At 49.4% G+C, this 26,128-nt stretch overlaps 1 protein-coding gene across 3 annotated transcripts in view; it reads left to right on the top strand.

Moving 5' to 3' along the window:
• CCDC85C (coiled-coil domain containing 85C) overlaps nucleotides 1-26,128 on the top strand; it is a 107,071-nt gene that overhangs the window by 75,239 nt on the left and 5,704 nt on the right. For all 3 annotated transcript variants that reach the window (XM_083836539.1, XM_083836537.1, XM_083836538.1), the window contains 2 exons: nucleotides 5,629-5,733; nucleotides 19,084-19,179. In XM_083836539.1, the coding sequence (XP_083692665.1) occupies nucleotides 5,629-5,733; nucleotides 19,084-19,179 (201 nt within the window). The remainder of the gene's footprint in view (nucleotides 1-5,628; nucleotides 5,734-19,083; nucleotides 19,180-26,128) is intronic.

Below are 26,128 nucleotides of genomic sequence, written 5' to 3'. Positions count from 1 at the left end.
ATGCCTTCATTGAGGGGCTCCTCGGAGGTAAACACAAAAGTGCTTACTGCTGGAAGAGGCTTCGTAGGAGTCCTGCCTTTGACTTGGTGCTTGGTTTTTTTTTACGTGGCATGGGGACGAGGAGAGGAAGCTTTCACAGGGCTGGAGGTTACAAATGAGTTAAGAAGAGGCACAAGCAACACCTCAGCAGCTCAGATGTCGTCCTCAGGTGCCAGCAGAGCTGTCCCTCTGGCTCCCACTGCACACCAGCAGGCTGTGGGTCTCCAGCAGCTCACCATCACATCCGCCCAGCCTCCGCAGGTGCCTGGGATGTGTGCAGGCACGGGATGCTCGTGGGCAGACACCTGAGCTGCTGCAAGGTGACCCCGTGGTCCAGAGGGAGAAGGGAAGCTGTGATTATTAGTAAAGGCTTTAATATTTCTGTAGGGCACAGAGTCAAACCGATCATTTATGATTCCTTTTTTTTTTTTTTTAACCTCTGTTCAGCCTTCAGCTGTTACAATTTCTGTGAAAGGAGAAAATAGTGTTTTCAATTAAAGGCTACTTATGTAACGACCCTGTTTTGAATGCTAATTCATGAATTACTGGAAGCTGACAGCGTCGCTTTTTAATTTTCCTCAGTCACTTCAGCACATAATTCTAATTGAAATCGTTCCTTTTTTTTGCTAATCTCTTTCATAAATACTGAAAATATCTGTCAAGTAGATTTCTGCCCCTTACTGAATTTAACTTCTGTTGCGAACGGTCCATTTTGTTAGATCAAAGTGCCTCAGAATTAAATGCCTGCCTTCTTTTTTCTCCCTTCCAGCAGAAGTAGCACCAAAGTGTAACAGAAAAGATAATTTGTCTGACTTGTCCATAAGTTTTCAACGCTTTATCTTCACAGTTGGTTCAACATGGCCATAGCACTGATCTGACTTTACTGGACAGAAACAGAAAGGAAAATAAATGTTTCTTCATAGTACCTTGACCTTAAAATACCACAAACACCATCCATCTTCTTGTGTTATTTGTGTTATTTTCAAATTGAATCACTCAGCACATCAGGTCAAAAAGTCAGAGGCCACCATTTCTTCTCCCTGCTGGAATAATGGAAAGCTTTGATAGGCACAAGTGTTTGCTGATTTTTTTTTTTTAAATGTAATTGTAGGACTTGTTAAGCACCGAGACCTTAATTTCTAACTAGTTAAACGATAAATTTTTTTATACGGAAAATGCTTACCGCTTTCTACCCATGGTAATCATCAAATTGCTTCCATTTTGTACAGTGACAAAGTTGGGTTTGCAGTCCATTTTTACAAAAAACAGTTTGTTGGTCCCATTCTTTTCTCACTGATACGAGTAGGTAAAACTCCCTTCCCTGCCGGGAGGAGCACGTTTAGGTCCGCTTCTTTCATAACGGGGCTGACAAAGATCTCAGGCTTTGGTCCAACAGCAGTATATCCCGGGGTCAGTTCAAGTTCTGCCTAGCTGAAAAATGCCATGATAAGTGTCACGTCATTACTTGCAGATAATAAAGAGTTATTGTGTCTGGAGGACCACTGTGGAGCTGTCAGCGTGGCAGCATGCAGCGCAGGTTTGTGCTGAAGGCGAAGGCGTTTCATCAGCCGGTGAAGGGAGGCAACAGCACGTAGAGCGGCACTGGGGTAGACCTAAGGGAGATTTCGCATTGCTGCACTGTGAAAGGCAGGAGATGTTTCTCTATTCCCTTTGCATTTCATTTCATTTATTTATTTACTTATTTTTAAACATTTGGATGAAATGAGTGTTTGAAAAAAATTCACAGTAAAAGAGCAAGAGCTACTCCAGAGTAGACAGTGCCTACTTGTTGGCTTTTGCTGGGGACAAGGGTGTTTCAGGTTGTGCAAGCTGTAAATTTGAACAGGTTAAGGCTGAATGTGTCTCAGATCCCTCTGTTTCCCTTTCTTTCAATGTCCCTCATCTCTCTGCACCTCAGCCTAGAAAACATTCCCCCCCCCAAGTTCAATCTCTTCAAGCGCTCTCCCATGGCAAGTTTTAGTTCAGATGGAAATTATTTTGCTGATAAATTCCTTGAAAGTGCAGAAATGTGAAGTGATTTTACCTGAAGGGTAATTTATTATAGACATGTTGCACATTAATTGAGATCATCTCCAACAATGATGATGAACAGAGATGATCAGCGATTGTACTTTTAAAATGCCATTCTGACTAGAAAAGCAATTTGGGATCCACTTACATCTCAGTAATGAAAATTGGGTAAGGTAATAAGAGATTTCATTTTGTGAGTGAATTGACAATGCAAATACCAGGATTTTTAATTTAGATTTAAGTGGAGTAATGGCTACTCATTCTGATGCATCATTAGTCATATTGCTTTTTAATGAGGGATTCACTTTCTTTTTCTGGTTAGCTCCAACACTGACAGCCAAGCCCAACAAATGTGTAAATGTTTAGGGAGGTCTGATGAATATGCGCCACTACACCATTTTAATTTAAAAAAGGAAGGAAAAGCAATTTTCCTTCTATGGCAAAAAAAATGCACTTTTGGTTTTAGTGCAAGAAAAATAAATAGTGCAGAACTGTGATTGTTGGGCTGTTGTAAAAACTACTTAGAGTAAGATGTGATTCGCAACAAATTTTAGAAAGTGTAGAAGTAAAACTGCAGTGAGTGGAGTGCTTATGAAATGCTTTCCTACCAACAGCAGTAGGAAATGTGGTTCTTTGGTCATCTCCAACTCAGATACATTATAAGTAACGGCAGATGATGACGATTCTTGATTCTACCAAGCCCACCCCATGCCCAGAACATCTAATTCCTCTTCTGGGTATATCTCTGTCCCACATTTTTGTTTCTTAGATTTCTTTTCTTTCCTTTGTTTTGAGTTGTTTCCCCCCTCCCCCCTTTTTTTTCTTCTCTTTAATTAAGGGCTTGTTTTGATGTTCGTTGAACTCAGTGGGAATCTTTCCATCAAATTGAATGCATTAGGTCAGATTCGTCATCGGCAGTCACTGAAACAGCCTAACAATAGTTATGTCACACACAAGTGCACTGTCTTAAATGGGATTTGTTTAAAAAAAGCAATTGAACTAATCCATTATAAACACTTGTTAGAGCAGGGGTTTGACTGTGTCTGTGTATTTACCAACACAATTTGAACCAATTTAAGCCAAATTGAAATTAATGCAGACTCTTGCTCCAGGCTGGAGCATAGGTCAGTTAAATTAAATCAGTTTAAACTAGCGTATTTATAGCTGCTGTAGTGTTGTGCGTTGACCAGACGTAGCTCTGGTGTCCTTACTTGCTCTGATGGGCAAGGCATTTTGACCTATACAAGGACAACTTGCAGTGTGATGAAGCACATGCTACACCTAACACAGGCCAGCCCACGGAGATTTTGGGGCAAGAGAACAAGTTTCTAGAGAACAGAAAGAACTGTCCACCTAATCTCTTTCTCATGCCCGTTTCTGCACGCCCGGCTCCCCACAAACACGTGGCACGCTGCCTGTCCCAGCGCCGATCGCAGAAGTCTGAAGGGATGTGGATGAACGCGGGGCTCTGAACACAGATGAAGTGCTCGTCCTTACGGAGCACAGCCTTCGAGGAGGTCTCTGACTTCGTGGGGCTCTGGCACACAGCTCCAGCCCCGCATTTTGGCTGTGCTCTTTTCTTCTGCTTTCCCTTGCCGGTGCAAGGGCCCATTCATCACAGGTGGCAGGGAAGGGTCCATCAGCTCCCGGACTGACACGCTGAAGGAGTGGGTAGCAGAGGGTCAGGACCTCTCTGGGAAGTCTCTGCCCCCCATACACGTACACCAATGAAGAAGCAGTTGCGTGCAGCAGGGCAGTGGAAGCAGAACCAGCCAGGTTAAAATTCTTTCAGTGTAACCACCAACAGACCCCTGCACATCACATGTCTGGGACAAGGCCAGGAGAATAAAGACCTTGTCATCATCTTCCATTCTGACCTTCCAACCATCCTCCGACAGGATTTACGAAGGAGACAGGAGCTTGGTTTAGTACCAGTCACATTTTAGCTACAGAAGAAGTTATCTCCTTCTTCAAATCCTTCTGTTTCCGACTGTTGTGGAATACAAACGAAATGTAGGCCGTGATCCTCTCCAATGCCACCTTGTAAATCCAAGGGAATCCCAGCAATCCGCCATGCTGAAGCCATTCCACGTCGCCCGACTCTGAGATACAACAGGTCCCAGCGGATAGGTGGTGCAGGACTAGCATCCATTTCTCGTGATGACTTTCTTGAAAACTGTCCGTCCCTTCACAGCTTGTAAAATGAAAGTCGATAGGCCGAGTGGGCCGGAATGGCTGTGAACACGCTGGGTCACACGGGATGTTTTTTCCTTCAGAACACAGCATTTTGAACTAAAACAAAGGCTGAACACGTGGCGACGAGAAAATGTTTCTGACACTGATGGAAAATGATGTATCCAGTCTGAGTGCACTCATTCTTCTCTGTAAAGTGGGAGCGAAGAACAGAAATGAACTCTCCGTATTTCTGAGATCCGTGCGCAGCCACACTCCCTGAAGTCTTGGTTATGGTCAGGCCTTTGGGGTCACTGAGGGTTTTTTATATACAGTTGAGCTGATTTATGAGACTTCCCGTTAAATTTTATTGCACCAGTGGTTTTTCTTTGGTTCTTTTGAAGTGGAAAACATCATTTCTGCAGCAGATGCAAGTCAGAAGCCTTAATGGAACATAAAAATCTAAAAGATCATGATTTTATAGCTTTAAAATGAAGGACAGTGCATTGCTTTATACTCTTAAAAATATGTAAAGTTAATGAGGATATTTATTGCTAATAAAAAGATATGATCTTCTCCCAGGCCCTTGATTCTGGCTACTTGTATATTGGCTTTCTATGGGTGTACTTTCATAAAGGAGGAACTCTTCTCTTTCTAAGACTGTCCTGTTTTGGAATGACAGAATGAGAGAACAAGTAACACGAGGCAGAAACTTTGCCCTGAGATTATTCAGTGTTCCCCTTATACCCAGTGCTGCTGCTTCCTTTGAGTGCCGACGATTGATTACATTTATCTCCATGGTTTGTCAAGTCATATAGATTACCTTTATTTACATGACTGTCTTTAAGGCTTGCGGGTGCACACTAATTGATAGCCAAATAAGAAACTGTTACTTCCACACACCTATTGCAAGCTTAGGTGAATTACACCAGCACTGTTTACGGACTCTCATTGCTGTCCACCTGCAGGTGATTGCAATAGCCGACATTGTTTGAAAAAGATCTAGAAAATGGCTCCTGGTGGATTTATTTTACTGATTTGACTTTAATCTGGAGTCTGAAAACTGTTTTCATTTGCATCTTAACAAATGTTTTTAACTAACATGTATGAACTCAGGTAAATTAAAAATGCCTTCTCGCCGTATCATTTAATGGAGTAGACCTTGAGAGTTTAACTTCCAGCTGCTTGCAAATGCTTTCTCCAGGTGTGGGCTTGGGAAAAGTGTTTTATTACTAATGGTCACTTTAACTGCTGTTGCAGGGAGAAGTTACGGGAATGCTCACAGTAAAGAAGTGGTTGTGGGAAAAGCTAATCCAGCAGAAGGGACACAACTTTCCTTCTCCTTGTTAATACAGACTGTCCTATTTTCTGTCTTTGTCATTGCAGCAGTCCAGCACTGGGGATCTGAGGACTTTGAGGAAAGGGTTATCGCCGTACCACTCTGAGTCACAGCTGTCCTCCCTGCCGCAGTATCAAGATGCCCTGCAAAACGTAAGATCCCTTTCCTTGCCTATACAGACAAGAGCTGTAGCTTTCCCAGGAAGTGGGCAAAGAACCACGGGGCTGCACACTGAGATTAAGGGGGCAGCTCGCCCCGAAACCAGTGGTGTACAAAATAAACCCAGCTGAAGGTTGCAGCTGTTTGAAGGAAGGGGAGCCCCTGGAAACATGGAGCTTTACCTCCAAACATTGTGGATCATTAACTTCCCTGTGCAGGTTTTTGGCTAACTGACAGTCACTGCTGTGTGTGTTTTAAAGCAAGGGTGAGCCTTGTTATACCTGCCGCTCCTTCTTCATAAATGCCCTTTATGCCTGCTGTCAAGAAGCCACTCTTGGGTGACGCAAAAAATGTTGTGCCAAGTGTCTGACAACATGTAGTTGGGATTGCTGCAGTGATTAAGTTCTTAGGACATTCATTTCAGGTTCTTCTGTAGCACAAATGAGGTTTATGTTTCCTGAGATTTGCCTGTGTTGCTTCTTCTCACATGACAGAATAATCTTGGTTAGAGGCAGAGAAGGCTCTTGCAAAAGACAAATGCGTGCTGCTGCCGGGGCTCCTCCCTGCGGCCCCGCAGCGCACAGATGACTGTCCTCCAGATGTTTGCCCAAGTGCCTGGGACACCACCTGTGCTGGTGACAATTATACGTTGGCTGCCTGCTTTTTATTCTCTATGTTTAGCGTTCCTTTTAGAGTTGTAAATGAGGCGGGGAGAGGAATAATTTAAGAAAGATTACGTAGATGAAACTCCACGCAGTGTGAAAGGAGAGCCCAGAATGAATGGAGAACCTCCAGCCAAAACCAAAAACCAACACCGAGGCAAAACCACGTAAATGAAATGTGAGGCTGAATATCCTCTTTTCTTTGTTCCCCGGGTAGCAGTCAGGAGACTTTACAAGGAGGGCACAGGGGGTTTGGCCTGGGAAATGCCTTCCCTGTAGAGCTGCTCTGGGGCATTTTGCTTCACTTCCCTTGTATGAGGAGCCCGCGAGGAGACTGCTCTGTCTGCTCTGCTCTGTTCCTACCAAAATCCCTTTGTTTTGGAGCTTGATAAGATACACTGTTTTTGTGATGAAAGAGAACGATCGCAAATCCCTGCAGATTTCTCTGAATATCTCAGGCACCTCCCAGAAAGTGGGCACCTAGACATACCTGCCTTTTTCTGCAGCCTTTTTTGACAGCAGGCGTGAGTTTGTGAGAAATCGTTCCTCTGTGTGTGTACGGGCTTCTTTCGGGTGAGTGATGGTGGACAATCGGTGTTGGCTCCGCACCTGTCACGTCTGTGCAGGGTTTCATCATTGTCTCTGTCCGTGCAACTATTTGGGGAAGTTACTCAGTACATCCCTCACTGTCACTGGGTTTGCACACAGGCATCACTCCATTGCTCCTCGGCCCTGACATACCTCAGTTAATGAAACCGTTTGTTTTCTCTAATGAATCCCGGATCATGGACACCGGGGCGTGCTCAAGGCACGGAATCAGACGACACTCACAATTGCAGTCTGTGCAGACGCTCTGGCTGTTCCTGCAGGCAGAGAATTACAGATTTGCTCTGTGGTGTGCAGCAGTTTCCAAATATCCAGTAGAAGTCCCAGGCCTTAGTTCCCAGGCCATTGCAAGGGAAGGGACAGGCTCCAAGGCAAGCAGGTTGGGCTGGCTTGATCCTTCCCATCACCAGCAGCCTCCAGACCAGCTCATCCTCGAGCCCAGTGATGTCCCAGGCGTAGGAGCTGACTTTGGGCTACCTGTAAGTGTTGTACTGCTGAGGATCCACCAGCCAGCTTGGTGTCGGGGTGCCACTGATGGAAATGATCCCATGGCATCCTTGGAGAACTTGTGCTTTCGTTTGTTAACCTGGGCTGATGCTTTGTCTTTGTACTTTGGCTCTCTGTGGTACCTAAAACAGATCTTTTCACCCATGTATGTGTTTCCTTCACGGCTCCTCATGTGGATGGGACAGCACTTGGGGTGAGTTATCACACTCCAGTTAGCGGCCCTCTGATTTACCGCAGGGAGCTGTTGGCTACAGGGGAGTCTCAGACCTGTGGCTAGAGAGTGCAGAGAAGGTGATGCTCAGCCTGTCCTGGAAACTCGTCCAGCTCAGAGCTTGTCTGGAGTTTATAACAATACCGGGGGGAGTTACTGACCTGAAGTTCTCTTTGTTGGCATTGTCTAAGGAGCCTGGATTGCCCATTCATGTATCTCACCTCTGGTTAGTGAGATGGAAGTTATATTTTGCTAACACTGAGAATTCTAGAAGAAAAATGACAGTTTCAGGTAATTGGCAGTTGCAGGGGAAGAGGAGCCCTCTCAGCACGGTTCTGTGAGTCTGGACTGGAATCTCTGCCTGCCGTCGTGGAGGGACTCTCCTCCCATGAACACGTGTAGCTTCGTTCACCTCTCTGTACCTACGTTTTTCCTTCAAAGGGGCTGGGTGGGAAATCACCTACCCCATAGCATGGTTTTCAGGCATTTCTTTATCACTGAGTTAAATAGCACTAAGCACTCCAGGATCCTCCAGGGATGCATACTAAAAGGCAGTATTTAATTTTTGGAACACTGTAGCATTGCTGTCGAGTTGTTTCTCTCACAGGCTTTCTCCATCATTAATCTAGTGATGAATGAAGACTGGGAGGTGGAATCTCTCTCTCTATAAAGTTACCTTACTGAGTGCTTAACCTGTTGTGCACACCTAATAATTGCCGGGTGTGATCCTGACATGGGGAGAAGGCGTGGGGGACAAGGAAACTCCCCATCCACAGCAGCAAGGCTGCTAGTTTGTTACTAATAGTCACATTTCAGCAATTCATTTGCTAAGAGGTAGAATCTCGGTTGCTGGTTTCTGGAGCATTCGAGATCTCTAAGCAAAGCTGAGGACGAGTGCTGGGGCTGCGGCATGGCCCACGGCTTGTGTCCCTGTCATTTCTCCGCTCCTTTTGGCGTCTGCCTCTTGTTGGGTGCTGTGGCAGCCTGTGCAAACACACAGCCCCTGCAGCAGTCCTCATTCCTGCCCGCCACCCCATGGCTGTGCCAGGCACATCTTAGTGCCCAGGCACGGGAGGGCAGCCCGAAGGCAGTGAGCTGCTGTGGCTGGAGGTGCCTTCACCTTGACAAGCCCCTCAGCCAGCTGCCTGGAGGAGCCATTTGTCCACATTGGCACGAAACACCGCTAAAGGTAAACGAGCCTTTTAGTAAAAATTGGGGCTAGCCTGGCTGGCTTAGACTTAAAACCTACTAGCAGCGTTGGTGTGATTTGTAATAGGAGTCCTGCCGCTGGGGGAAGTAACTGCAGAGGTCTGCAATGGAAACATTAGGGTTAGTGGGGATGGAAGCGCGTGTGTGAACACAGCAGAAGGAATGCTTGAGCCAGGGATGCAGGAATGGCCCGCGCTGATAACCAAAGGCACAACTGACAGCAAACAACTGGGTAAACACCGGGGGATGTGTGGTTTGCATCAGGACCAGGAGGTCTGTGCTTTGATAAGGGCACGGCGCAGATGGCTTGTCGCTGGAAGACCCGTTCCCTGATAAGGGGGGAGTGGTGGCGAGGTTACATGGGATGTGCCATCGCGCTGCCTGTTGTTCCAGGGGGAAGGCTTAGATAAGGTACCCGAAAGGAGGGAAAGGAGACAACAGGCAGCAGCTTCATGGGGTTTATGGGGGGTGAGTAAGCAGGACTCTGAGATAAAGATCAGCCCATAGTAACCACTGACTCGTGAAGGCTGTAAAAAATCTGTCCAAAAAACGCCAGTTCTCTGCCATCAGCAAGAGGAATGCCAGAGCTGTCACTGGGACTCGCCAGCTGGTGGCCCTGTCCCCAGTGTCAGACACAGTGACCCGACCACACCACGCGGACACGCACCTTTAGGTGGGTGTGTTTGTCGGAGTGGGGGTGTGAGTGGTGTCACTTTAGGTTCAGATAAATACTGCCTTCCCCGTCCCTAAGGTTTTGTGTGGAGTTGCACTGCACTAGCTCTGTGCACGATCCCTTGCTGAGGGGCAGCAGCCCCTACCAGTGCGGGAGGCTGGAGCTGGAGGAAGGCACCTGAGGTCATCCCAGGTCCTGAGCTCCGTCCCCAGGGAAAAGTGCCTACGGGTATGCTTCGTGAGGGCTGAGCAAAGCTCATTCTTTTGAGAAGACAGAGGTAGATGATGGTGCCCTTTCCCACCCTAGCAGCCCCTGCTTTAAGTACCTCCTGAAGAAAAGTGAGATTTGCTCCCTCCAGGTATCCAACCCTGTGTCTCTCAGGAGTCTGCTTAAGACTGGAGGCCAGGCTGGGAAGAGGCAGTACCTTTTTCCTTCCTAGATCCATCCTGTAGCAAAACCTGGGAGGTCTGCAGGGAAGCACAGGCGAGCAGGACAGGAGTGGTGCTGTAGCAGAGAGGTGGAGGCACTTAGCAGAGGTTTGTCTCCGTACCACTGCCTCCCATTGCATTTTTCTCCAGCGACTGTTTCCTCCAAAAAGCAAAGCCCAGGTCTGGGGCTGAGCTCAGGCTGCCTGGCTGCAGCACCGTGCTTCTGCTCGCCTCTGCTCCTCTGGCGTGCTTGGCTCCTGCCCTTGCCTTCCCCCATCACCACCGGCCGCGTTTTGTAGCTCTGCTTTGCAAAGACGCTCGTGGAGAGCGTATTCCGTTTACCATATGGCACGTACGTTCTGATAAAAACAAACCCAAATGTTTGTGGTGTGTAGGTGTAAAGAGAAGCCGTGAGATGGGGGGGAAATGGATGACGGGAGACTCCTCGGCTGACGTGCCGGCTGTCTGCTGAGCCTGCGGCAGAGGCGGCGAGGGGAGGTGGTGCGAGGGCACGCGGTGCCTGAACCCGGCCCACTGCCAGTCCTGTCTTCTAGCCGGAGCTACGGTGGTCTCGGTCCTCTCCCTTACAAGGGTTAGGGCAGAGGAACAGCAAGAAAATGACTCAGTCTCTCTCCCTCAGCTCCCTGCAGGGGCATTACCAAGTTTATCCTGCACCAGCCTGGCATCAGCAGAGAGCAGAGGGAAGCGTGGCTGTGGCCCAAGCCTGGTCCCGGCGGGGGGCAGCCGGGGCAGGTTTGCTCATCCCTCCCATGGCTCGCGTGGGAGTAAATCCATTCCTCTCCGGGAGGAGAACTGGACTGCCTTCTTGAAGCTGACCTGGCTTTTAAAACCAGGTTTGAAACAGCCAGAGATGACAGCTCCCGTCGCGCCGGGGCTGGTGGCCAGCGGCAGCACCTGGAGGAGCCCTGTGGGTTTCGCCGCTCCCGCTGGGTGTGCCGGAGGAGGGCACCCTGCTGGGGCCACCGATCGCCCTCCCCGCGGCTGGGCTGCCTTTGTGGGCGCGGGGGAACAATGGCAGGAGGCAGCTCCTTCCCGCTGGCACCGCCGCGCTGCTGCCGCCGAGCAGACAAAGGCAGAAATTCACGGCAGCCCTTTTGCCGCTGCGGCAATAGGCTGCGGGAGGGAAAATAAAAATGAAAGGTTGGTGGGGAGAGAGGCAGAAATTCGCAGCCCGGGGAGGGCTATTGTGAAACTTCAGAGCGTGCCACGAGTGGCTGAGAACAAGCCAATGCATTTTTAAAGGCGGCCGCCCTTCATCAGCTGCTGTTCTGGGGTCTCTGAGCAGTGGGTGGCTTTTTTGCCCACAGCAGCCAACCAGCACAAAGTTGGGCAATGACAAAGTTTGGGGATTTGATGAGCAAAAGAGGTGCTGACAGTCCGTATCCACCATCCACCGGTACAGGTAACTGCGGGGGGCGGGAAAAGTCAGTGCTCTGATGTTCTGCTCTACATTCTCACCTTCACTGCCACGTGCGTTAAGTGTGGGGACGTCAGTGGGTCTGGGCTAAATATGGGGGCTCTGCTGCAGACCCTCATGCCCCAAAACCTCGGAGCAGGCTGCTTCACCAGCAATGGCCAGAGCAGCCAAGACGAGGTGGAGACCTGGGGAGAATTGTGGCCTTGGGGACAACCGACATCTGCACACCGTCTCTGGGCGTTCCCAGCTGGGCCATCCCCAGACCAGGGGATGTGCTTCAAAGTCAGGCAAGTCTTAAAAACATCCGCTGCTTCCTTCTGAAATCCAACGTGCTTGGTGTTCCTCTGCTGAAGGAGCCAGCACCTCTCCAAATAGTTGTGCTGACAGTGCCCCTGTGAGTCAGCTGCAGTTAGTGCACTCCGACCGTGGGCGCGGCGTGGGCTAGTGCTGTCCGCAGCACTCCTGTTTGTTTCTGTCAGGTGGTTACGGGCTGAAAGTGCTCCGAATCTGTCATGTCGGTAATGATTTCGTAGCCTGGGGGGCAGCTGAAGCTGGCAGTGGTGCTTTTTGACGGCGTACACCAAAGGACAACTGCTCGCCCTTCGTATCCGCAGCCGGAGGAAGCTGTCTCAGCAGCTTGCGGGCACCGAGGAGTTTCCTAGGGCTGGAGCCGCGACCCAGCGTTCGTGTGGGGCTGATAACAGACGCCCTTCCTGTTTGCAGATGCGACCCGGTTGCAAACAATGTCCTGGCTTTGTTTATTCTGTCTCGGCAGGCCCTGAAAGCCTCCCTTCCCTTCGGTGCCCCGGCACAGCCCCTGCAGCGAGCGGGGTGCCCTGACTGCCGGGGAGGACGGCTCTTCTTTTGTCCTCGGTGTTTGTGCTCAGAAAGAGACGAAGCAGTTAAATGGTTTCTCTATTAACCAAAAGGGCCATGTAAGCACTTCGGGATACAGAAGCAGATTTCCGCGAGCTCGGTGGCGGCCCCGCAGATGCCCGTTGTCTGACGGGACGGCTGCGCTGTGCAGGCAGAGCCCGGCCCCTCTGCGGGTCCAGCCGTTAATTCATGGATTTGAGCGTCTCCGTGGCCAGCTGCTTTCCGTGATTAAAGGGAGCAAATTAAGTCACGCTGAAGGAGATTAGCATCTGCAATAAGGCCCCTCCATTTGATAGGGGAGATGCTAATGGGAAGCACTGGCGACTCCCGCACTCACTCCTGCTGGTGGCCAGGGCCAGCAGGACGGCGTTGTGCTGGGATGCCAGTGTCTTTCTGCACAGCATCCCACCGGTCTCTTGTCATGCCTCTGGTGGCAGGGTGTCCAGCCATTCACAGTACAACGCAGCCCACTGCGGCTTTGGGAATGCGGGACCGTGCTGCCACATACATGCACCAGGAGGGACTGCTTGGTTAGGACTGGATGCCGGCAGGCTTTCTGCACAGTGGGCACATGGTAATGGGAATAACCAAGTGTCACCGTGCCTTTGGGTCATCTGCCAGGCTGACTGGGCACGCAGCAGAGCTGGGCGCTCCCTGGCTGTGCCGAGGGAGTCCTGTGCTCAGGCATACAGCACTTGGCAGCGGGGTTTGCAGAGGAACCAGTGCTGGTCATTGCAAGAGGGAAATGTCCCTCTTGCAGCCAGCCAGGAGCCAGGGTGCCATCGGTACGGACCCCTCCGAGAGCAAGGCACAGCGCCAGGGGCACGAGAAGATGCAGGAGGGAAGGAGGGAAGGGGCTTTGAAGGAAGGAAGGGCGAAATCAGCCTGGTTCATAGCTGCACAGCACACTCACTTTTTTGAGAGCTGTTAACCCCTCTGCAGCTGCACGGCAGCGGAGGAAGGGGTGCAGGGCCCCAGAGCATCCCACGCCCAGGGCTGGGGCTGGCAGAGAAGTCTTTCCGTGTTCTGCCTGCCTCTGCCACCCGCGTCCCACGTGGCTGTGGGCGTGTTACCACTGCCTCACTGCTTACTTGTCCCTCAGCGGTTCCCAATTTACAGAGCAGCGTGGGCACCGTGATTGATGTACAGCACCTGGATGGTGATGAGAGCTAAAGAAGGGCCCAACCTTAATTCAAACCTGGGTAAGTAGGCTGCAAACAAAGCCGCCGTGAGATAAATATTCGTGCCTGGGAATTTTATTGCAAGTTATCTGGCAGGGCCTGCCTATAATGTAATTTTCCTTGTTCTGTCTCGGCAATAAAAACTTCTAATATGATTCCATTTAGCTGTAACATTGTCTGAGGTACGCCATTAGAACATTGCGGTGTGTTTAATCGCATTTGAACCCTAAACGTCTGCTTGTTTTTGGAAATCGTGGACAAAAATTAAAAGAAGACAAGAAGAAGATGTGAGGTTCAGAAGCACTAATGTTTGCTCACATGCCCCACTTTGGGTCTCAGTGCCTGGGCTGTGACTGCTGGTGAAGCACGATCAGCATGCCACTTTCCTCTGGGTTTTGAAACTTAGCTCTTTTTTTGCAGTCTTTCTGAAGAGCAGGAATAGCTCTCTTGGAGCTGAGATAGGAGAGGATGTCATTAAAGCGCAGAATATAATTGAGGAGAAGGAGATTGAAAACCGGTGTCAGGACCAAGGTCTTGTGTCTTTTCAGATCCCTGGAGGAATCAAGGAGAAATTGTTTATCGCAATTTCATTGTTCCTCTTTGAGATTTCCAAACCAAAACCTATAAAAGAACAGACACCTGTCGTCCCCAGTTAGACTCTTTTCTTCTTGGATTCCGGAGTATTCCCATTATTATTAAGAAACGTTCATATTTTAAGCCTTATTTTGCCTCTGTGGAGGTGTGCCATTATCGGGAGCTCCCAGCGTGCGCCATTACACTCTTATTAATTTTGTTCCTCCAAATACGTAGGAAGGATGGAGCATTGACCGCGGGGCTTTTCAGCATCTGTGCTGGACCACATCCCACGCAGCTAGACGCAGCCAGCACGGCCTCATTAGGCAGCGTGGCCTGATGGCAGTGCCGTCGTGCCTCGACGCGCAGCAGCTGCAGATGTTCTCCAGCCGCTGCACTTCAGGCCTCTGCTCCTCATTTTTTTGGTGTCAGATTAAAAAGGCTCTTTGGCAGCGTTTGTAGTCGTTGGATGTTCCTTCTGACACCAGCGCTGTTGCTTCGGTGATCCTCTTTGGGTTCTGGGCAGGGGCAGCGTGCTGGGGCTGCTTCTATCCAGTTTGTTTTCTGCTTTGGGTCTGAGGCTGCCACCAGGTCCTGCGTAATTCGTAGCAGGCAGAGAACTGGAAGATTTATCTCCTGTGCACAGCATGCTGCTGCAAGGGTCCTCTGACGTGAGAGACTGCAGGGTTCCTTCCCTCTTTTCTCAGCCCGTTAACGGTACAGCTGGACTGTGCATCTACTCACAGACATCGGGCTTGAATTGCCAGCCCTGCAGGCTGGGGGGAGTTCTGCGAGGGTCTCACACAGAAGTGTGCTTCTTTACTTGTGGTTGGGGCACCTACGCTGTAGGGCTGGCGGGCTGGGGAGGGGGCTGGTGTGGGAATAATCAGCTCTTAGACACAGCCACCCGTAGGCTGGTGCTCTCCCCACTGGGCAGCCTTCTTCTGGCAGTGTCTCTGTGGATGAAACAGAAGGAGGTGTGCAGCGTAATTCTACCAAGGTGAGCCGCAATGGAGATGTACGGTAGTTTTCTTTTTAAATAACAAATTCCTCGTATGGCTGGTGAGTTAAATGAGCTAACTTCCAGTTTCATCTCTGCTGCTTTAAACCTGGAGCAACTCCAAAGCTGCTTGAGGCCACAGAGAATAAGAAACTTTGCCTTTTGAAATGACTCAGCCTCTCATTAGGTGGTTCAGCTTCAGCAGAAGTAAACGAGAAAAACAGCCAAGATTGTATTTCTCAACAGCCTTATTATAAATATATGGCGTCCTTTTCCACGAGTTCTGAGCTGTCTTTTAGTGCCGTTCATTTAAACAATTATGTGACATCTCAGCCGCATGTTGGAGGATGAAGAGCGAACCGTCTCTGAGCTACTGAACTCTCTGAAAGCCTAGCGAGTGGAAAAACCCCAGACATCTCGTACATAGAGAGTGCGTGTCTGACAAAACCAAGCAGGGAGAAGAAATTGAGAGTGATGCATGCCCCAAAACGCTCTGTATCACTTTTTGCCTCTATGGACAATTCCTGCTCTGTAGGATGTAACCAGATTAACCTTGCAATTGTTGTCCGTCAGGGTGCTGAGTCAGGCGTGTTCCCATGGCTGTGGAAGTGTCAGCTCTGAGGAACAGGAAGGGCACGGGGCGCTGCAGTGATGGAGGTCCTCAGGAGCTGAGGGAGGGTGCTGGGGTGCAACCGTGGTAGTTCTTACCCCGTTTTCCAAATGTGTCTGCTTTAGGCACGAGATATCTCTTCCATCTGTGTGATTTCAGCTACTGCCTTAATGCTGACTTCCTGAGATTCCCCCTCCATCCTGCCCTCCTGCCCTTCTTCCAGTCTCCTGTCTTGGTTCCCCCCTCCCCTGAATTTCATCTCAGCTGTTTTCCTGCTGGATAAAATGCACATCCTTTCTCTTCCCCCTCCCTCCCTTCTCTCCCACTGCTGGCAGTTTTCCAGTTCAGCAACCTTGACCTTATCTCCAATTCCTTCCATTTCCTCCCCTTCAGCTAACACTATGGGTGAACTCTGCCCGTTTTCCTCTCCTCCATCCTCCAAAGGCCGGCCGTGCATCCTGCTGGGTATGCTGTCATTTCTTCCCTTGCTCGCTCCAGCTCCCCTCTTTTCTGGCCTCCTTCACGTTTGCCTCAGTGCAGGAAGCTGATACGAGTTTGGCTAAAGCTTGTTTCTGAACCACACTGCAGTCAGTGGGAATGAAGCCCCTGAACACCTTTATGAAGTTATGTCTGGAGAGAGCATTCTCTAGGGGTGCGCTCGTACAATCTAAGTGTAATGATAAGTAAATATTAAGCTACCCTTAGTGGTGTACACTATTTCCTGGCCACACGTGGGTATTTTTACTTGATGCCCACAGCTGCAGAGAGCAGGGATATTGGTGAGATCCTTCCTTGCTCCCTTGCTTTCTTCTTGTGCCTGTTTGGCCTTTTGTGGTAGCAGTCTTCCATTTCAGCGGTGGGAAGGTCTCTGTGCCTTGCAGCACTGCACACCTGCCTTGTGTCTTTTTCTGTGTGCTCTCATGCAAGTCTCTTACGCGGTTATCTGCCATTGGTGACCATTGCACGCAGCCATGTGCACTTGCATTTCAGTTTGCCGGCAGTTTTTTGGCTTCCAACCTAAAGAGGAAGGATCACGCCTGCTTTGGAAATGAAGTCAACTGGTACTGAGACTCTTAACAGCAAAGTTTGGGTCTACCTCCTTCGTTGCAGCCCCTATTCTTTAACATCACTTTTTTCTTCTTAAGTCAAATTCTCTACCCATATTCAGGTGGAGCTCAGCTGATTGCCCTAGCCACTTGAGAGGGCATCTCAGCCACGTGTACCCGCAGGGCACTGGCCCTTCGGGCGTTTCCGTGTGATCCCACATATCCAGGGATGTATGTGCTTGTGGGATTGCTTTCATCATGTCAGCACGGTAATCAGTGAAGTATGATCAAACTCTTTAGAAAACGTTTCTCTCTAATCATTCTGGTTTCATTTGTATTCTGTAATAATTTTGAGAGCGATTATGAACACGGAAGTGCTTTGTAGCTTATTAGTTACGTCGCTTCTGCGAGGAGAAGCTGCTGCTGCCTGTCGTACACGGGACCTTGTGTTCTGCTCTAGTTTTGTCAGAAAAATGTATTTAAAATGCTGTCAGCTGCAGGATCCAGCAGAATTCCTTTTCCTTTCTGATTGCTCTCAGCTCAGAAGAGGTACTGGATGTTAGACCCCTGCTTGGTATTTCCTGTGTTACTTCTAACAGGGGCTGTGGGGGAAGATCTTTATCAATATGGTTCATGGCCACAAACTCCCAAATATTCTGCTCCCAGTTGTCATGATCTTGGTCATTTATGGGAAGGAAGGCAGCTTTCATGCTCAAGTCAGGGCACTTCTGCGTGTATTGATGCCTGTGACCTCTGTGGGAGGCTGACTCTGCATTTAGCTGCCCTGAGAGAAATTTGTAACCCCTTTTGCAGTCTTAAGGCACAGCTGTAGACTGGCTGGGCTCAGTCCCTGGCACTCCCTCCCTCCCCAGCCTTTTCTGTGTAGCGTTTTGGGGCTGGACGGGATGGCTGAGGCCGTGTCCCCCGGTGGCCATACATCTCCAGCGAGCTGTGACCCTCTGCCAGCAGGAGCCTGGCCCGTGAACGTCGCTTGGTCTCAGTGCTTCGTCAGCCCGTTAAACCTCCTTGGAGAGTTATTGTGGAGGTACCACGTCTCATGTTCCCTTCTCTGGGATGCCTGCCTCTCGGAAGGCAAGTATTGTGTCACCAGCAGCTCGGTTCAGGAAGGTCACTTGCTGGTAAACGGCTGTTGGTTTACGTGGGCTAAGCACAGACTGCTGGCTCAGGCTCGAAAGGCTCCGTGCCCTTCACGCTGCCCTTGTCTGTGGCCTAATGGATCGGCCCGTCCTTTTCTTTAAAGTAGGCACACGAACGCTTTCAGTAGCAAAAAGGCGCCCACACCGTGGAAGGTTTGGACGCACGAGACGTGACGAGATGGCCCTGCGTTGGTCCTCCATCCTGGCAGGGCTACTGCTGGCCTAGGAGGCGAGGAGGTGGGATGAGGCACAAAACATGCTGTGTTCAAACCTGGAAAATGGTAATGGAGTGCCTCGTATGTCGCATCCAAAAGCATTCCTGTGACGGTGCTACATACCGCTCTGCCATCCTAATTTGCTTTCACAGGCCCCAGTATAATCATTCTTTGTATTTCCTAAGGGATGCGAAGACTAAATGCGGGTTTGGTCAATGGTTTCATTGTGGATTTCTCCCGGCGCTACAAAGCAAATACAAAACTCTCGGGACAGGCAGGGTGCTTCTCATTGTGTCTCATATAATCCGAAAAAGGAAAGCCTTATCAAACGTGCTTACAGGGCTGTTTGGGCTGTAGAAATCTTTTGTAAAACGTAACTTTGGTATCTTTCCCAATGGGATCCTTCATGCAGGAGAACTGGCCAGCATTTTGGAAAGAAACCCAGCCAACATTAGGCTTGGACATCTGCTTGTTTTAAGGTTGCCTTCACAATTTTCTCTGTAGCCGAAGATTGGTACTTGATGTCTATGTGAAAGCGTTGCCAAAAAAGCAATGATGTTATGCCAACTGTTTCTTTCATGTACGCAGCTTCTTAGAAATGACCGCTTTATGCTGGAAAATCATCTTGTTTGCATTGCTCCCTTGGCTACAAGGATGAGGACCCTTTGATCTTGTCCTTGCACACAGTTATCCTAAATGAGCAAAAAATGCTTCCTGAACTAATTTAGCTTTAAACCAGGGTGATCTCCTGCCTGAATACATCTAGTCTGAGTGACGGTAAGCTTAAATGGCATTAAATCAAATTACTTTTGAAGGAGGGGTAGTGGTGTTTTTTGTCTTTGCAGGTGGCTGAAGGGGACTGAATTTGAGAGAAGCTAGCGGGTATTTTCTTCCTTCCTGCTAAATAACGCAAACAGAATTAAAGCACATCTTCTCTTCTTATTTAAACAGGGACCAGCTCGCATGACATCTGATCTTGCATCTTCTCCTGCAGCAGGATATGTCCCCGTTGGTCAGAAACCAGAGGCTGTTGTGCATGCTATGAAGGTAAGGCTGCCTGCTGTGCAGTGCAACTAACTTGCAGAACTGGATTTTTGCTGTTCTCATGGAAATATGATGATTAGAAAGAGGAAGTTAGTGCTGAGGCACATTATCGGTAATCAGCACCTGTGTCATGATGAACAGTCATTGCTTCAAATGGAGTTAAGCAAGATCACACATGACTTTTTGGGTGGGAGACCTTCAACAGAAGCTGTTACAGCTGAAGGTGTTGGTCATCCTTCCTGGTTCTTGCGTGGACTGTGTCTCAGGGGTGACAGTGATGACAGAAGGGCTGTTTTTAAAAGAGACGCAAAAACTCCTATATATTTTTTGTTACTGAAAATCTTGCAGCAGTCTTCAGAGGAGAAGGACTTTATTTAAGTAAACACACAGCAAACCATGGTATCATACCCATGTAGATATCTGCATCATCAATGTGTATTAAAGTCATGACCTTCACCATCAAAAAACACAGGACCCTGCTAGCTGGGGTAAAGGAGAAGACTTGCACTGTTTTTTCACAGCAGTTCTCAAGTCCTAGAGAGCATCCATTAGCAGGAAAAAATGTAATAGCTTGCTGTTGTATGGTTGATTAGTTAAGGAAGTCCAGGTTATCTAAGAGACACAGGAACACAAATCCTTTGAACGGTGCCATAGAGACACCTTTCTAAGGTTAGGTTGGACTATACTGATTTGTAAGTATAGATGGATTTGTTAAAGCCGAAAATAAATGTACAAGGTTACAGAGATTTTGCCAAGTCAAAGCAGGATTCACAGGAAACCCTAGAGATTCCCGGATGGCTGGTCTGGAGCTCGGAGCCCCATGGCCACAGCCAGAAAAAAACGTCCAGCCGTGTCACTACTTCACCAGCACTAGCTTAGGTTGGCCTAGACCCAGAGCCTGGTGCTAACAAAGCACTTCTCTTTGCACCCGATAGCAAAATAAATGCCACAGATGTTGCTCTTATCTGTAATCTACAGGTTCCATGATTTTTCTAGTTTTAATTTTTTTCAGCTTACGTTTTTGCACCTGTCTCTTGGCTCCAGGACAGATGTGTCAGGTGGCAGTGGTAAAGCCAACAAGTGTCAGGAGAAGCAGTGGTGCAGCTGGCAGGAGGTGGGTTCCACTGGGCAGCTGCGAAATCCCCTGAGCATATTAAGTTTCAGAAACACTGGATGACAGTGTTCCTCAAGTAGTTCATCTTCTGTGCATTTATGGTGTGTAAGGAATTATGAAAGAAAAGTTAAGTTTGGTTTGATTTGGATCAAACTTTACTTTAAATTATGAAAGGTCCTTCAAGCGGAAAATCTCGATTTTTTCAGCTTATGTAAGCTTTTGTAAACCCCAATCATATATCTCTTTGGATCCTTAGAGAAGGGTGTCCAGCACCATCAAGGATTAAAAATATACCCTTGGTACAGTTTTTACTGCTTCCCAGAGGAGCCCTGGGTATATGAGTGGCAGATCAGTTTCCTACATATATTTTTCCTGTGTTTGCCCAGTAAGTTTCTTCTTTGCTTGTTGTGAATGGTTCGGTGCTGTCAGAAAGTTGTGCTCCATACTATGCTGTACGTCACTTTTGGGTGAAATTACTGCTGTATGAATATGCATAAGTATCTGCTAAACTGACACCTTGCAGAACATTGCAAACGCACGGGACACCTTCATTTCTCCTACACTTCGTACTGCCTTTACTTCTTGCTCATCACTAATCCAGTTTCTCTTGCATTTGCTCTAATCATCCAAGCCACCAACGCGCTCCAGACTACTGTTCTTGTTTTTAAACGAATGTGGCTTCCGAGACTGGGGTTCCTACCTTTCTGCTCCTGCTTTTCATTGTATTTGGGGAGGGAGAATATTAAGCAGAGATGATAATTTTTTTAAGTCGAAAGATCAAATAGTTATAAATTGGTTATGAACACATTCTGGGGGGAAATTAAGTTTCTGTCTGCTAAGGGGTTATGGGACCAAATTTCCAAGTAAGGGCAAGAAACATAAATGGTTTTAAGAAGTGGTTTGATAAGCTTGTGGAAAGGATTGTGAAGTTATCAAGGAAGATTCTCAGAAACTGGAAATTGCATTTGGGATGTGTGGCACGAGGATGCATACAAAGGGGTTGGAAGGAAGTTGGATGCTTGGTTGTTTGCCCATATTATTATTGCTAATTCTCTTCTTCAGAGCTTTGTTGATCACCAGGAAGGGCTGCAAGAAGCTCTCCTCTGAGATTTTGTAATTTGGCTGGTGGGGCATGTTTGTCTTTCTTCAAAACACTGGAAACTGCCTCAGCTGGGGACAGGAAGCAGGTGGCACAGCAGTCACATCTCTCAGGGCACAACTGATCTCGTGTGATGTGTCCCGCTCACGGGCTTAGGGTTAAAAACATTCTCAGATTTGAAGTGAGGAGGAAATCTTCCCGTAAGTCAGTGTGGCAGCAAGGGTCGAGGAGGTTTTAATTTTCCATCCTGTGGCCCGTTTCCAAGGATCAGGTGGAAATGGAAAGGGCGGAGGAAACTGGTTCTGGTCTCAACCTCTCCTCCCCCCGCTTCATGTGACACAATAAAACTGTGGCTCTTGGTCTCCAGCCACAGATCTTAAACTGGGTGGAAGATAACATGTTTTGGCCACGGCATGCTGCAGCAGATGGAGCAGGTCTTATTTGCACCCTGCAGAACCGGGCAGCTTTTTCCGTGCCAGCCCCTGCATGTAGACAAGGGGATGCAGCTACCGGCCTAGCCCCTCGCCGTGGTACAGCTCATGACCTTCCCTTGAGGAGAAGAGAGTAGCTACAAAGGAGACTTTGCACTTTGCCTGTCTGCCATTGAATATTAGAAAAAGCTGTGCTCAGTCCTGTAATGTCCCCTAGGCTTCTCGCTTGGCTTTTTCCTGCAGCTGAACGCTATGTGGATGAAGCGTTGCCCTTGATTTAGCATAAGTAAGTTCTTCCCTGAGCACGTTTAGGGGTTTTCTTTATTTTTGCTTCTGAAATAGTTTTTGCTTATTTGCACCTACTAAATAAGGAGCAAAATGACAGGTTGGCACTCCTAACAGCTGTTTTTGCTAACGAGAATAAAAGGTACATATGCTACATCTCAGTATCTCGCTGAACATCAAAGCACTTTTCTTAGAAATTGAGCAAACCTGCTAAAGACGTGGGGAGATGAGGAGGAGACAAATATGAGAAAACAACATTTAGCCTATAATCCAACTCCTCCAGCAGCAGCATCTCTCTGATGGGCACAGAGCCATCAGGCAGACAGTCATTTGCTCCCACTGATGCTGAGTAGGGCGAGATTTGGCCCAGACAAAACTTGGGGAGAGTCCTAGTGGGGCATACAGGCGGTTCCTTTGCCAAAGCACGACTGTGCACACTGTTCCCCAGTGCCCTGCCCATTTGACTTATAAATCACTAAAGTCAGGGAGGCTTGTACCCTTTGGAAAACATTCCTTAATCAGAGTGCTTCCTCTTACAGGAGTGCTTACCTCAACTTCCAAAGCCCCTTTCAAAGCCTTATTGCCGTCACCCAGCCTGGTGGTGTTTGTTTGTGTTTTAAAGATGCATCGTGTGTGGGCAGAAGGGTAAGGCAGAAGGGCGGTGGATGTGATGGGCTGGGTGACCTTGAGGTGACACCGTCTTGGTCGCAGATGTCAGCGCAGTCGGGAAGGAGAGCTAAATATACCCGAGGTGTCCCTCGCAGCTTACATAGCAGCGTGGAGGCAGCGAGACGAGTCAGCGTGCCCATCTGTAGCGAGGCGCAGCTCGTCCACAGCAGCACCTTGGTGACGGGGAGGTTGGCTTCAGGAGGTGGTGAACGTGGACTTCAGGAGGTGGAGTCCTCAGGCAGAAAAGCGGCGTGAGGAGCCAGGGAGCATTGCCTGTCCCTGCCCCAGCCCCCTGCGTGGGAGTCTTACCTGCGCTGGAAGGCACCCAGGGAGACAACATAGTGCTGGGGTGTCTGTAGAGGGCCAAGAGCTGTCACCGAAGCTTAGTGAAGAGCAAAAAGAAGGGGATGGCCTGAGCCTTTCTACACTCCTCTGTTTTTCTGTAGGCTCCTGGAGTAGGATATGGCAGAAATCAGAGGAGGATATAATCCAGTTTCTTAGATGCAAATTGAATCCTCAGTCTTTGAATTGTGGCTGGTGCCTTTAGCTGAACCACAGACGATTCACGGCCCGGCTGCGGTCCCCAGCCGTGTAACTTGATGAACCTTGACCCGGTCCTTCCTAATTAGCTGAGGAGGTGCCCGGCAGGACTTGAAAATGGATCGGGTTGGGTCAGCACTCACAGCTCTGGTCCTTCTTCCAGAGGGGATTGTACTGGGAGCACACTGTTCTCCAGCAGGCCTTCCAGGGATAGGCTTCTGGGTTTTAATCCTGAATCCCTGTTTCCCATATCCAAGATGCTGACACAGAATGGGCACATCTGTTGTGAGAGATGGTTTCAAGGTTAAAAGAGACATTTCCACTGGAAGAAATGGGCCGCACCGCCCCTTCACACCTCACGGGCAAGGGAATGCAGTTTTATTTTAAGTGGAAGTCATGGAAAACCAGTTTATTGTTGTCCTCTGAGAGTCCTGCACCTGCGAGATGGATGGCTGGTGGAAGCAGGCGCCGGAGCCGATGCGATCTTTAAGTGAGGTGAGCCACGGCCGTCCTTGACACTTGCCCTGCAGACACGGGCAGTGCTCAGCTGCCAGACAGCCACCGGTGGCGTGCCGCGCCGGGAGCTGCTGGTGCAGGCGGCTGCTGCTGCGGCCCGGCGTCAGAGGCACACCGACTCCAGACGAGCAAGTTCGATGTGCCAGTTCAGCTGGATCAATAATTAATTCCCTCCTCTTTAGCAAAAAAATAGATGTTGTCTCTGTCAGCACATACATGCTTTTTGCATCTCTCTTGCCCTTCCTCTCCCCTTAAAAAGGACGTGGCTGTTTCGTGTTTGCGAGAGGATTGGTCCCAGATCTGTTGGTAAAAGGAGCCGGTTCATTTTGGAAATAGGTTAAGGGCCTGAGGAGAATGACCTATTTTTGTACATAACGCAGTCGGAGTGCAGCGGGATTGCTGTGCTGAGCCAGACCAGGGGATAATCTGCTCTTGGATCCCATTTCATGGAGCAGCCAGCGCCGTATACCTCAGCAAAGAGCGAAGCCCGTCCTCACTCCGTAGGTCCCTGGGAGGCTCACGAGCACAAACACTCCTGCTGCAGAGCTTCGTGTGGGGCTGTATCACTGTGAGAAGGGACCGTGAGCTGTTGGGTGGTGGCACTGGGTGATCTGGGGATCTTTACCCCCACACACGGTGACGGCCATGTTCCTCCTCAGTGGCAGAGCCCTGGGGGAGCTATGTAGGTCAGCAAGGCCTGGGTGCGCTCCTGCTCCGTGACAGGCCTGGCTGATGCGGCACCTTGCCTGGAGAGGCTGCCTGAACACAGGCAGAGGCTCCAGGGTGCACGAGGGGTGTTCCTGTGGCTCGGTGCGAGTCCAGCTGGAAGCTGAGGCTGCTTTTCATCCCGGCCAGCCTTGTCTCTCTAAATAACCCCCTCATGGCCTGGAGGGTGCACGCAGGGCCTTCCTCTGCCGCCTCCTGTGTCTGACCGGTCACGCCTGGCCTGGGGAACGCGCCTCCAAGCATTATATAAAACACAGAGGTTAAATACCAGTTAGTTTTCCTGAAAAGAAACAGCACCATTTCCAAACATTGTCAACTCAAAATCTAGTTTAAGAAAATAAGTCACAAGCGGGATGTTTCCACTGTGGTTTTTTTTTTAATTCAGTGTCCTGGGCTTCTTTCCCGGTGGATTTACACATCTTCCTGAGGGAAACGTGGCCCCAGCGGCCAGGCCAGGTGGAGTCCGCAGGGCCCACAGACATCAGCACTGGGCTTGTCAGGCCTGGGGTGGCCTTGCTGGGGCTGTAACAAGGAAACCTGCTTCTTCCCAGGTCCAGGAGCGCTCTCCTGGGGGGCCTGGCATGGCCTTGCAAGCCACGGAGCCTCCTCGTGTGCTGTGGCTGCTGTCATCTGTGTTGGCTTTTAAATGTCGTGGCCCCAAGCTCTTTGCAAGCATCCTGTGCCTTGGGCTGTGTGGATCAACCCTGGGTGCCCCACAAAGCCGGCTGAGTGCCTTCGAGGGCTCCCTGCGGAGCTGCAGAGGCAGTGAGCTCTGGTGGTTGCCTTTCAGCAACGCGCTGGAGGATCTCAGAACCTCCCCCACCCACTCTTCCAGGCTGCTGCTGTGCTTTAGCAGCCACATTTCCTGTTTTTGCAGTGCTTTCCTCTTGTTACTATTGTGGGAAGAACCCCCCAGTCACAAGCAGGATGGAAAGGAAAGCTGGTGTCTCACTCCTCCAGAGGCTCCCTGGGGCAGGGTGCTGCAGGCACCTACATGCTCCAGGTGCCCTTGTGGGCATATCCCGTGTTCCTCAGCATTTGTGCCAGCTGAAATGTTTAACAGCCAGCAGGTTTTATCCTACGGCTGTGGTTACAATCCTGGGTGTGGGGACACGTGCAGGGATGCACTGGCATCCAGCCTCTTGTTGGGAAAGGTGCCTTCAGAGGATGGCAGTTAGCACACAGGGATGCTGGTTTTCCCCCATTTCCATCCCCTTTGCATCCTGGCTGGATCCAGCCCTCAGAGGCACTGGGTGAGAGCTGGGCATCGGATCGGGATCTCTGGGTACGGGGTCTCTGTGATAGCAGTCCGGCTCCTGCTCACGGTCACCAGGGTCTCTGAGGGACTGAGAAATTAAATGGGTTAAACACAATTTTCAGCCAAAGGTGAGTGAAAAGGGCTGTGTTTAAGACCTGAAAGTTCATGGCTGATTGGAGACCACACACATTAGCTGCTCAGTGGGCAATACTCTGTTTTCCAGTGGTACAGATTTCCATTTTCCTCTTCCCCAGGTGGCTAACCCTGTTAGACCTAAAACCCGTGGGCTGCCCCCAGTTGCCCCATGACTGAAA

This window comes from Anser anser (assembly GCF_964211835.1).
Source record: "Anser anser genome assembly, chromosome: 5".
Lineage (NCBI taxonomy): Eukaryota > Metazoa > Chordata > Aves > Anseriformes > Anatidae > Anser > Anser anser.
Note: the sequence above shows the minus strand (reverse complement) of the source record. Positions and strands in the feature narration are given on the sequence as shown.